We start from the raw sequence: 13,243 nt of genomic DNA on the forward strand, positions 1-13,243 counted from the left end.
TAAATGATCCGACCATGACAAGGGTTGAGATATTAATTCCCCTAACTCCAGATCATTTAGCCACTGTCCCGAGACGAAAATCAAGTCCAGTGTGTTACCCCCGACGTGGGTGGGGACCGCAACTACCTGGGTCAGGTCCAAGGCCATCATGGAAGCCATGAACTCCCGAGCTACCATTGACAAATCGCCCGCCGACGGCAAGTTGAAATCCCCCATGACCATATGTCTGGGGGTCTCAACCGCCGTCCCGGCTATCATCTCCAGCAGCTCGGGCAGGGCTGCCGTCACGTAGCAAGGAGCCAAGTACGTGATCAGCAAGCCCACCTGCACCCCCAGGCCTCACCTCACGAAGAGGGTTTCACAACCGGCTATCTGCGGAACAGCAACCTCCCTCGGATCCAGACTCTCGTTAATGACAACCGCTACCCCTCCACCCTTACCCTGGGCCCTCGGCTGATGAAACGCATGGAAACCCGGCGGGCACATTTCAGTGAGGAGAAACCCCCCCTCCGTGCCCAGCCAGGTCTCCGTAATGCCCATTAGGTCCGCTCCCCCCTCTTGAATAAGATCGAATATGAGGGGGGCCTTATTCATAACGGACCTAGCATTACATAACATCAGCCGAAGATCCAGGTTCCGGGGGATATAACCACTCGGGACCTGAGTGAAGCCTGGGGGTCTGGAGTGCAGTATCGCTTTCAAACAGCGAGAACGCACTCCCCGAACATGATACGAGCCCCTGCTTCCGCCATACCTGCCCCTCCCCCTTACCGTGCAGATGGAATTGCCCTCATGTGGTCGAGCCTTAACCTCCTCTAAGACCTCCATTTTACGAACTTCCAGATCGTGAACTTTAGAAGGGACTAGCCTCTCCCCCTGTGGGTGTGCCCCCTCATCCACCCCACCCCATAACCCGTTTGTTGATTTAGATAAAAAATGATAGTCATAGGGAAACAGTCAATATAAATCTTAAGGATACCAGCAACAAGTTTACAATCATACAGTCATAAGTGAGAGGAGATGGGTGATAGGAATGATGAGAAGATTAATAGTAATGCAGACTTAGTAACTAGTTTGACAGTGTTGAGGGAATTATTTGTTTAGTAGAGTGATGGCGTTCAGGAAAAAACTGTTCTTGTGTCTAGTTGTTCTGGTGTGCAGTGCTCTATAGCTTTGTTTTGAGGGTACAATTTGAAACAGTTTATGTCCAGGATGTGAGGGGCCTGTAAATATTTTCACAGCCCTCTTTTTTCAAATGGAATAATATTTTTGGAATATTTCAGGGTCTCGCCTTTATAGGTTTCTGCATTTTCTAGTCATCTGTGATGAAGATATTACAGAATGAGTGAGTGAGTGAATATGTGTGCTATCTTGAATCCTCATGTAAAAATGAGGAACAAATGCAATTAAAGAAAACAATTGTAACAAATCTTTCCATTTTCTTCAAATCCTCATGTTATCTGGGAATGATGGGAGTTACATTTTCTTATTTCTGAAATCATCTGCAGTGATAAAAAGTGCATGAAATATAGTTGTTCATTTTTTTGCCAACTTGGAATGCTGATTAGAATCAGAGCATAAGCATATATGCCAGTGTGACAACAAACTCACACCTCTATCCTTTGAGACTTCTGTTACTATTTCTAGAATCTTTGAAAGAAAAAAATATTAAATGGGAGGTAGGGAACAATTTGCTTTCTAACAAATTAGTCTTTAAATCTATTCATGGGCAGTATGCAAGTGGTTTTGAGAATAAGCAAGAATCTTCCTTACAAGCAATCTATTTTGTGAGAATGTGATGCTCCATAAATTTCAATATTTTAGAATTATTCAATATTTTAGAATTATAAATAAAAGCTATAATTTTGAAATATCTTTATGAAAAACATTTATTTATTTTATTTATTATTTAAATTTGTATACCGCCCTTCTCCCGAAGGACTCAGGGCGGTTCACAGCCAAGTAAAAATACACAATACACTATAAATACAATTAAAATACAATTAAAAAACTTATTTAAATTGGCCACAATTAAAATTTGGAGATAAAACCCATTAAAAAACCCATAACTTAAAAAACTAACCCAGTCCAGCGCAGATAAATAAGTAAGTTTTAAGCTCGCGGCGAAAGGTTCGGAGGTCCGGAAGTTGACGAAGTCCTGGGGAGTTCGTTCCAGAGGCGGAGCCCCACAGAGAAGGCCCTTCCCTGGGTGTCGCCAGACGACACTGTCGCTACCGACGGCACCCTGAGGAGTCCCTCTGTGAGAGCGCACGGGTCAGTGAGAGGTATTCGGTAGCAGCAGGCGGTCCCATAAGTAACCCGGCCCTATGCCATGGAGCGCTTTAAAGACGCTCACCAACACCTTGAAGCGCACCCGAAGGCCACAGGTAGCCAGTGCAGCCTGCGCAGGATAGGTGTCACTCGGGAGCCACGAGGGCTCCTCTATCACCAGCGCAGCTGCATTCTGACCAACTGCAGCCTCCGGATGCCCTTCAAGGGAGCCCCATGTAGAGAGCATTGCAGTAGTCCAGACGAGACGTCACAAGGGCATGAGTGACTGTGCACAAGGCATCCCGGTCTAGAAAGGGGTGCAACTGGCGCACCAGGCGAACCTGGTGGAAAGCTCTCCTGGAGACGGCCGTCAAATGGTCTTCAAAAGACAGCCGTGCATCCAGGAGAACGCCCAAATTGCGCCCCCTCCATCGGGGCCAATGACTCGCTCCCGACAGTCAGCCGCGGACTCAGCTGACTGTACCGGGATGCCGGCATCCACAACCACTCCATCTTGGAGGGATTGGGCTTGAGCCTTATTCTCCCCATCCCGACCCGACGGCTTCCAAACACCGGGACAGCACTGATAGCTTCATTGGGGTGGCCCGTGTGAAAAGTACAGCTGGGTGTCATCAGCGTACAGCTGGTACCTCACACCGAAGCCACTGATGATCTCACCCAGCGGCTTCATATAGATGTTGAACAGAAGGGGCGAGAGAATCGACCCCTGCGGCACCTCACAAGTGAGGCGCCGCGGGGTCGACCTCTGCCCCCCCGTCAACACCGTCTGCGGCCGGTCGGAGGGATAGGAGGAGAACCACTGATAAACGGTGCCTCCCACTCCCAATCCCTCCAACCGGCGCAGCAGGATACCATGGTCGATGATATCAAAAGCCGCTGAGAGGTCTAATAGGACCAGGGCAGAGGAATAACCCCTATCCCTGGCCCTCCAGAGATCATCCACCAACGCGACCAAAGCCGTCTCAGTGCTGTAACCGGGTCGGAAGCCGGACTGGAACGGGTCCAGATAGACAGTTTCCTCCAGGTGCAGGGGAAACTGATATGCCACCATACTCTCTACATCAAGATGATTCAGATAGCCACAGTGATTTAGACTTTTTTGTCCTCTTTTGTCTGTCCCAATTGCAGGTGAGCCATCATCCTCCTATCTCTGCCTGCCATGCAGAGTCTGAAAATTTCATTTTCTGGCAAGGTGAGGCAAAAAGCTATTCGCGATTGGAAAACAGGGGAAACGGGTAGAATTTGTTCTAATGAAAACTGTACTGACTGCTCTTTTGATCAAAATAAAGAATAGTATTACTTGTCAGGTTCTTTCCTAGAACTAGATCTATACAAAGTCCAAAAGATTAATTTTATAAGAAATAACATCCACCTAGAGGTATCTCCATGATTAATTAGATATGATGGGAGTTGTAACCTAAAACATCAGAATGGTGTCACATTGATCACACTGCTGTATAAAACTGATTTGTTGGAACCACAATTGATTGGGAATTTTTGGATTATTAGTCCCAGCATGTTTGGTGAACCTCAGCTGCAGGCCAATTGCAATAATCTAAATACCCCAATTTAATTTGATGCAAATCCTAAAGTAATAGTTATTGTGACTTCACACTTCATTTCTTTTTCCTTGAATTTTGTTTTGCTTAGACATGAAGTGGAAAAATAAGTTCTGGGGTAAATCCCTTGAGATAATTCCAGTTGGTACAGTGAATGTCCAGCTTCCCAGGTGAGTCACAAAGCCTATTTGTTCCATCCCTCTCAATGATCCCCCCACCAGCATAACTCTCACTTCTGGCATCCTTTTATCATTTTTATTCTCCCTTCAAAAGGTTTGGGGATCACTATGAATGGAACAAGGTGACTTCTTGCATTCACAATATCCTGAGTGGCCAGCGTTGGATTGAGCATTACGGTGAGGTGTTGATTCGAAACACGAGAGACAGCAGATACCACTGCAAGCTTACTTTCTGCAAAGTGAGTTCTAATATGGATCTGATGTGCCTCACTCCTGCCATGTCCTGTTTTTCTTTGGTCTCTGTGTAACTCCTCTTTCTGGTTCTTCATCCTGTTTTTAAATTCAGGAATGTCAACTCTGAGGCTATTGAATATCAAGCTATAGTAAATTATTGTTCCATCTGGCTGAATATAATCTTCAGCTTCACTAGTAGTAGTAGTTCCCTAGAACCTCAGATTGATCCATCTGGAAGTGCTGTGAATTAAACCTGGACCTTGCTTAGATACAAAGCAGGTGCACTGCCAATGAGCTATGGCCTGTTCCCTCTGATTTTAAATGCTCCTTCTGCCTTGATATATCTTCTTATGTTTGGTTGTCCTGGTTTGTGGTACTTGCTTCCTTCTCCTTTAATTTCTTGACTGCTACTTTTAATCAATATGGTAATGGTTTCACTCATGTTCCATTTTGGAGTCATCAAGCTTCATCCATTTCCTTTTTGTATTTGATTTCTCTCCTTTTGAGCCTCAGGTTTGTCCCTTTCTTTCCATCTTCATTGTATCTTCTCAGATATCTCCTTGGCTTTCTACCAGAGGAACAGAAAACTGGTAGGAAGCCTACCTACCTTAACTTCTCTTTTTGGCAGGCACGCTACTGGGGCTCCGGGGTCAATGAGGTGCAGGGTGCCATTTACAGCCATAATGGCAAGGTTATCCATCGACTTTTCGGGAAGTGGCACGAAGGGTTGTATCGTGGTGTTCCTCCTGTTGGAAAGTGCCTCTGGAAGTCCAGTAAGAAACCAATTCTATTAAGGATTGCTGAGCTGTGGGGAAGCATCAGCTACTTTTATGGGACTGTTTGTTTATTTATAGACCAGGTTTCACCTAACTTAGCGACCTCCAGATAGGTTTCACCAACAGTTTCCAGAATCCCCAGATTTCATATGTGTCAATTTGTGAGACATGTACAATTTCAGCCCATCTGTACAATGTAAGATTCAGGAAGCTGATCTTTAATGTGTTAACAGTCTTCTAAACCAAATTAACAGAATTGGCAAAAAATGACAAAATTAAATATGAATTACATTTAATATAATCAGAAGTGCAATATATATCTTTTAAGTAACCTCAAAACCTAGTATACACATTTGTGCATTTGTATGTGCTTATCTTTGCAATTGTTTTGAAGTGTGTGGTATTCCTTTGTTGGGAAATGTTAAACCGGGGGATGTTGTGATTTTCTTTTTCCTAATGTACTGCTTTGCATATGCTTTGGGTAAGACACACACACACACAAACACACACACACACATTGTTCCTAGGGGTGCACTAGCATTCTGTGCACTAGCTTGAGGGAGTCCATTTTAACCATATCAGTTAGAGAAATAAAGTCCATTTAAAAATGGTATTTACTATCCACCTTTCTAAATAGGTCTCAAATAAGTACAGATGTTATATCATTTAATGTTCTCATGTTATGAGGTTTTCATTGTTCCCCCCCCCTTTTACACAGCATACAATATATCCTGTGTGGGGTATTTTCCTACCCCCCTCAGTGGTCAGAGTAATAAAAAAAAAGGTGACATCAGCTGTATAGCTGTCATTGAGATGTCAATGTCATCACTGGAGGATAATTGAAAATTGGATGAACAAATCTCTAGCAAATCATTTAAATACAAATTAAACAGATTTGGAGCAAGAAAGTAGTCCTGCAAACCATTCTATGACGGGCATGGGATTAGTCAAATTATATTCTTTTTGACATCAACTCTAAAGTAGACTCTAGATGAAGAGAGATTAAATCTGTTAATCTCTGTATCAGTGAAAACAGTACTAAATTTGGGGCATGAAATTCCCTTTGGGAAAGTATCAAAGGCATTCTTTAAATCCATAAGGACTGATATAAACCTTTGCCAGGAGATATTAATGTCTTAAATTGCTTGGTAGTTTGAGACAAAAAAAATAGTCAAGTGTTGATGTGCCCCTACTAAACTAGGTTGCTCTGGGCACAACATATCTTCAACTTCCAGTTTTTCCAGGAAAATGGTTTTCCATTAAGATAACTAATATATCATGTCCCAGAAACTGAGAATAGATTTCACGGGTACATAATTGGAAGTAATTAATTCAAAATAATTGAAATTACTTTTTAGAAGTTGCTAGGGACCAACATGTTAGCATAAGTCTGTTTGTTAATTTGACAGAATAAAACAGCTAAGGTGGGCAATCAAGTACTATTAGTTTTCAGAAGTTTTGGCATTACAGAATTAGAACTTGAGACCTCCCCAGAGCTTTCAGATCATTGCTTTTAAACAGTGCAGTGGGAAAGCACAGAAAAGACATGTAGTTGTTTTTCATTGTTTTCATTCTGTTTTAATTGTGTTGCCCAGAGACAGACAGACAGACAGACAGACAGACATGAGATGGGCAGTCTATGCATTTACTAAATAAATAAGGATAAGTTAATACACACTGTATGTATACAAACACTGCAGAGTGATCTTCCCGTCTTGTATGTCATCAAAACAAAAAAACCATATTATGAAGCAAGCTCTGCCTCCTGTGTATATTTGTACAACATCACAATGCATGAACAAAAGAGGCGGAACTTGCGATGCAACATTGTCATTTCCTTCTTCCCTTCCTGCGGATAACTTGGTATTTTCCAAACTTTTCAAAAATTGGAGTCCCAGTTAGCCATGACTGAGATAAAATGCACACTATATAGTATAAATAAAACAACATTTTGCTTAGGATCTTTCCGGTTTCTAGGATATTGGAGAAAGTAAACTCTGGTTTCTTTAAATTGGGGAGAAAAAAGGGATACTGTTGTTAAAACAGAGTCCTGCATTGAAATAATAGCGCCACCTTTGCTACCATAAACAGATAGTAGCAAAGATGGCGCTCTGCTGTAGAATAAATGAGAGTATTCCACTCTCTAGTTAACTGGTCTCTAGTTCCTTCAAGAGAGGAGGAATAATACACATTTATTAAGAAATGAAATAAATCAAATTTAAGTGGGTATCTTGGCCCTTTTCATAATTGTTGGTATTTGAAGTACTGAATATTTATTAAAAGATCAGCAGCGAAATCTTTTTATTCCTATTGAATTCAAGCACCATATCAGAAACATCATAATAAATACACTATGGACATTAAAAATTAATTTCATATTTCTCAAGATGTTTATGTGAAATGACTACGTGCAGTTTGAAGGAGTTTGGCACAATCACCAAAAGTTTTCCGGGAAGCAAAACGTTGGAAAAAATTTTGTTATCCAGTGTTATATCAGCATTTTTTTTATGACTGGTACTTCAATCACTTTGTACCACAAGCTAGACAAGTCCCAATTGAAGGACTAGAAATATTACCTGAAAACAAGATAGCAGTGTGAGGGTTAGAAAAGCCTCAAATGAAGATTTTAATTTATCAGTTGTATCATATAATCAATAGATGTTCAAATATTTATCCCTCTTTGAGAGAGATGGACAGTTTAGAAATATATTTATTTCAAAATTTTATTTATTTATATTTATGTGTGATAAAGGACTATTTAGACTTTAGATCAAAATCTAAATAGATGGATGAGGAGCATAGCAAAAACACAAACAAATGTAAATGTAAATGATTTGGTTAGCAAGAAATAAAATTTTCAAATTGGGGCAAGAACAAAATAAAAATCTCTTAAAGCAATGCTATGCCCAATTTTGATCAGGAAATAAGAATGTTTATTCCTATACTTTTCCCTTAACCAAGATCAGAGCCAATCTCACTTTCATTTCAGACTTATTTCCAACACAGTCTGGAAAGAAAGAAAGAAAGAAAGAAAGAAAGAAAGAAAGAAAGAAAGAAAGAAAGAAAGAAAGAAAGAAAGAAAGAAAGAAAATTATTATTATTATTATTATTATTATTATTATTGTTGTTGTTGTTGTTGTTGTTGTTGTTGTTGTTGTTGGGGTATCTCTAAGGAATATGAATAGGCCTAACATGTTACTTCCTTACCCAGCGATAGTTTGTTAACAGGTATGTCTCTGTCTCTCTCCCCCGCCTTCCCCTTCTCCCCGTCCTTCCCCCTCCCTTCTAGATCTCATGCCTCGAGACCAAGAGAAGAGTTATGGTTTCACTCAGTTTGCGCTGGAGCTGAATGAACTAACTCCAGAGCTGAAACGCCTCCTACCATCTACAGACACAAGATTGAGGCCTGACCAACGGTAAGGACCCAGAAGAGATTGATACAAATTTTCCTTTATTTTTCCATTTATTTATTATTTTGTAAAAGATGCATTAATATCATCCTACCTTTCCAGTAATAAGGTATTCAAGGTAATTTACCTTCTGGTGGTTACAGAATTGCCAGTATCGATTATAAAATGGATACACAAACAAAGTAAGAATGAGCATTAAAACTGCCCTTGAGTGACTTTAAAGGTGTGTGATAATCCCAACCTCCTGCATATTGTGTGAATTAAAAGCAGTGTCTCTGAATTTGGTGGCTTCCTCCAGGTATCTGGAAGAGGGAAATGTACAGGCAGCAGAGTCTCAAAAACGACGGATTGAGCAGCTGCAGCGAGATCGGCGTCGTGTGATGGATGATAACAATATTTTCCACCAGGCACGCTTTTTCAGGTGCTTCCTTCCTTGCTTTATTTTGGGTCTCTTGGTCATATGTGTAGCACCTACTTTTTGTTGTTATTCTTCCAAAAAACCTAATATGATGAGAACCGGTCTTAAAGTTTAACCATAATAGAGCCTGTCGATCGAGACCAAAACTAGTAATGGTTGTAAAGAGGGACAGTCATGTGACCAACTTGATTTTATAACTTTTATTGCAGTGGTTGTTAAGGAAATCACCATGGTCATTAAGCGAATCTGCAGTCACTAAGCAAACCAGCAGCTTGCTTTGGGCTCAGTTTTGCTGAGCATAAATGTAGTGTTTTTTGGCAACACTCAGAAAACGCAGTCATACGACCCTGGGATGTTGCCAATGACCATAAACACAGCCCAGTTGCCTAAAGTGCAGTTATGTGACAGCAGGCATGGTGGGGTGGGATGGCAACTGTTGGAACTTTGATTCTGGATCATAAGTAACCTTCAGATGGGTCCATCAGAACTTCAAGTGTCCAGTCGTAAGTTGAGGACTACATGTAGTTGCTTTAGTGTTAGAATAAGTTCAGTTCCTTATTCCATCAGCTCAGGGGCCACTTTATATGTGTCATATCAAAAGTTGCATTTCAAAAGGGGTTTGGCCAAACTGATTTTCTGGAAAGATTTGAAATGGGGTGTATGGGGAGATAGAGTGGTGTCTGCAGGTATCTGCACGTAATCTGTTTTGCCCTTTAAACTCCTCCCCACCTCCAAAGAGATGGGGGCGAAGCTACATGTTTTTCATCTTTGAAAGGATATTTCTGACATAATGCTTTAAAAGGTTTTGTTTGCAAACGTAAGGGGCGTATGATGCCTAAAAAACTAATACATTTACAGTTGCATGAAAACGTGGTCATATAGTCACTTCCTCAGATGTCTGCAAAAACAATATTATATTTGTAGGGGAGAGAAGTGTGGCTGGAATAACTGTCTAGAAATAAAGGCAACAAACACAATAGATTGCACTAGAGATAGAATCAAATCCTATCTAAACAAAGCAAAGATAGCCTGAAATCAAGGCCTTGTATATAGATACCTTAGTATGATTCGAAGCCTGAAGACCCCAAATATTAAATATGTAAAGCAAACCTGTGCTACCTTTATTCCAAGAAATCCACAAGACTGTCTTCTGCATACTCACTATGTACTTGCACAGTCTAATACCAGAGAAAGTTCAATATCCAGAAAACTGTCATTTTCATTGTGAAAAAGAAGCAGATAAATCCTTAAAACTGGAAAGATTGGTTTTAAAACATGTGATCAGTACTTAAAAACCGTAAGTTGTGGTTAAGCAGGAGTTCCTGTTGTAATCTTGTTTTTAATTTTGCATCAGCTACATATACGGTGGGTTAAAGTTTGTTAACATTCTAGTTCTGAGAGGATGTAAAAAGTTTAGAAATAGGAATGAAGACTATGTGGCCTTTAGAAGTGGCTGGATTTGTAATTCACAGCAATCCTCACTCTGGACTTGTCTGGAGATGAGCAACTTATGTTTCTGCAGCAGATGCGGTGTTATAAAATTTCCTTTTCCTGTATTAAAGATTCTCCTGTTGCCAAGCCTAATTCCTGATGAGTTTCCTTCCTTTTTTTTTTTTTTTTACAGGAGGCAGGTGGATGTCAATGGCAAGGAATCTTGGGTAAGCAACAATACCTACTGGAAGCTGAGGACAGAGCCAGGATTCAGCAATATGGACAGTGCGGTCTTGTGGTAGCTGCTAGCATTTGCAAGAGCAGCGGTGCCTTCCCACCATCTCCCAAAGTGGGGGAATAGACAGCAAGGGTCTCTTGCTGGATAAGCACAAAGTGATCAAGGCATGTAACCCTGGAATACCAGCAGCTTATGAAGGAAGGGGACACTGTCTCTTAGATGTTGTGCTATTCACTTCCAAAGCAGCACTCTTAAGAAAGACAACCCATGTCCATCTGCCATGCTTGCACTGCTGCCTGCTGGTTAGGCAGACATTGGTGGACCCTTGGATTGTCACAAATGAAGTTGGCAATAGGAAGCACTTTAATCTCACTTGGATCTTGATGAGCAGAGCAGAAGTGATAAGGCTAGTCAATCAGATTGGTCCAAAAAATGTATGTATAAGTAGGAGATTTTGTATTCAAAGCTTGCCTTTTGTTCAAGTAACAGCAATGTATGCTGAAGGATACTATCCTGGGGTAGGAGGCATTGGAGCAATTGTTTGTTTGCACAAAAGAGAGTTTGCACAGAAGATTTGGGTCTTCTGGCTACTAGCAGTGATCTTCTGGGGTGACTGTTTTCACACATGCTTTTTTTTAAAATTGTACACCACATTCCTTTGAAAGGAGTTGGATGCTGTCTCAAGTAGTGTAACTTTGATGAAGTATGGCCCAATTGGGTTAGAAGTTCTGCCTCTGGAAGCAAATTGGATTTGCAACAACTGTCTGAAGAGAGCTCTTCTTAAGGCATTGATGGAAATTTGACATCAGTTGGAGTGATATTTCCTCCATCCTCAAATGCCAGATTTTTCCTGTCTTTGTGGTACCTCTGTCTGGGCAAAACCAGGATCTCTTTAGGCAGAATGCCTTAAGAAAGCATCTCTTGGGTTTTTCCTGCATTCCTTACTTATCTAATTGTTTCGTGTGGTTTATCTTCCTTTGTTCCTCCTTAGCACGAAATATGTTTCCCTTCTGCTCTGCTACATTTCCTTAGCATTTGAAGCAATAATTAAAACGGAGGCCTGTGGTGGAGACATTTTAATACTCTCAAGTGAAAGAGTGTGGATTCCTCTAATAGCCCTTTTGTAGCTCAGGGCAGGGTCTGTCAGAGGTGTGATTGTACTGAGGGAAGAAGGGTGGAAAGACCGTGTATGACAGACACAGGGCATTATGAAAATTGAAAGCAAGTATAGGCTGGTTGATAGAATGGTTAGAGAGGAAACAGGTGTGTTTTGGATTTTCTCCTGTGAAAGCAAAATAAAGCAAAACATAGCAAGAGTATAGGATGGTGTGAATTCTGGGCACTTGACATTTATTTCTAATAGACAGATCAAAGGAGGAAGGAAAAGACCTCTGCCTGTACCTATCTTGTTTTCGGGTCATCATAAAATAACAGCCCAGCAGCATGCAGATGAGACTGCTGGATACTTGACCATTCTGCAGTTCATTGAGCACTGGATGCGACACTATTCAAATTAGAATTTAGCTTAGTTTACTCAGGCTCTCACAATTATTTCTTTAGTTTTTGCATTCTTTGTTTTATTCCTCATTAGCTATCCCAAAACACTCCATACATGGGGAAAGGAGATGACTGGAAATTATCACACATGTTTATGATGCTAATATATTTGATCTGTGCCAGGCTGTGATCCCAGGACTGTTTCCTGTGACCTTATACTTTATATACATTTATCAGAGCTTTCTCAGCATTAAAAAATTGTACTTCCAATGTTGTACTGCTCTCTACAGCATTAGTGGAAAATTGCAGGGCAGGGCAGAACAGCCAAAAATTTACATAGGTTTATCTTTCTTTCTTTCTTCTTTCTTTCTTTCTTTCTTTCTTTCTTTCTTTCTTTCTTTCTTTCTTTTTCTTTCTTTCTTTCTTTTTTCTTTTCTTTTTTTGGTGTTAAACTGAGTCTTTTATCACAGATCATTAGGAAGGAAGGTTGTGTTGCTAGCACTGTGGGTTGTACAATATCAAACACTGTGCTGATCAGTGTCTGGTACAACTTTGGACACCTCTCTTTGCTTGTTTATTAACCCAGCATAACATTTATGTGTTTCTGAAAGGAATGGCATCACTCACTAAATTCCTGGAAAGTACTTTTGACTTCCAAATTTGCTGAGATATTGTGGATTGATTGGTGTGTTTGGGTAAAATTTTGTTGACTCTTATAGGAAAAGGCCTGGAAGAATTTCTTTCCATGTGATTCCCATATTACATTGGGGGCCAAGAAGCTCTTTTAGCTTGCAGGGTTCAGTTTGGATCCATTTATTTTGCTGTTTGATACAATGATGTGATGACTGCTGCATGCAGGGAAGAATGTTGTTTTCCCTGTGACCTGCACTTAAAAAATTCAATCATACACAGTCGAGTAGATGTCCTCTGTGTGAGTCTGTCCTCTCTGTGTGCTTGAGTGTCTTTAATGTTTTGTCTTTCCCAAGTGCAGGTCAACCTGCTTTCATTTGCCTCTTCCGGCAGGTCCGGTCCAAGTTTCTGCTCCATCTTTTATGTTCATATTAATTGGCCTATGTCCTTGTACTGTAGCTTGAACAATCAATGGCATGTCTAATTAAAAAGAGTTTGGAAAGTTCTAGTGTGGGGGAGTCATTTTTAAAATCTGAGATGCTTATTTTCTAAGTCTTTCTGATACCTGTCTCTCATGAA

General features: G+C 40.8%; 1 protein-coding gene across 7 annotated transcripts in view; it reads left to right on the forward strand.

Annotated features, from left to right (window-relative positions):
• The window catches only part of OSBPL7 (oxysterol binding protein like 7), a 49,540-nt gene extending 36,739 nt beyond the window's left edge, over window positions 1–12,801 (forward strand). For all 7 annotated transcript variants that reach the window (XM_058181610.1, XM_058181609.1, XM_058181613.1 and 4 more), the window contains 7 exons: window positions 3,421–3,484; window positions 3,943–4,021; window positions 4,125–4,269; window positions 4,893–5,037; window positions 8,330–8,456; window positions 8,749–8,871; window positions 10,493–12,801. In XM_058181610.1, the coding sequence (XP_058037593.1) occupies window positions 3,421–3,484; window positions 3,943–4,021; window positions 4,125–4,269; window positions 4,893–5,037; window positions 8,330–8,456; window positions 8,749–8,871; window positions 10,493–10,601 (792 nt within the window). In that variant the 3' untranslated portion in view covers window positions 10,602–12,801. The remainder of the gene's footprint in view (window positions 1–3,420; window positions 3,485–3,942; window positions 4,022–4,124; window positions 4,270–4,892; window positions 5,038–8,329; window positions 8,457–8,748; window positions 8,872–10,492) is intronic.
• Window positions 12,802–13,243: the final 442 nt, after the last annotated feature.

This window comes from Ahaetulla prasina, chromosome 4 (assembly GCF_028640845.1).
Source record: "Ahaetulla prasina isolate Xishuangbanna chromosome 4, ASM2864084v1, whole genome shotgun sequence".
NCBI lineage: Eukaryota > Metazoa > Chordata > Lepidosauria > Squamata > Colubridae > Ahaetulla > Ahaetulla prasina.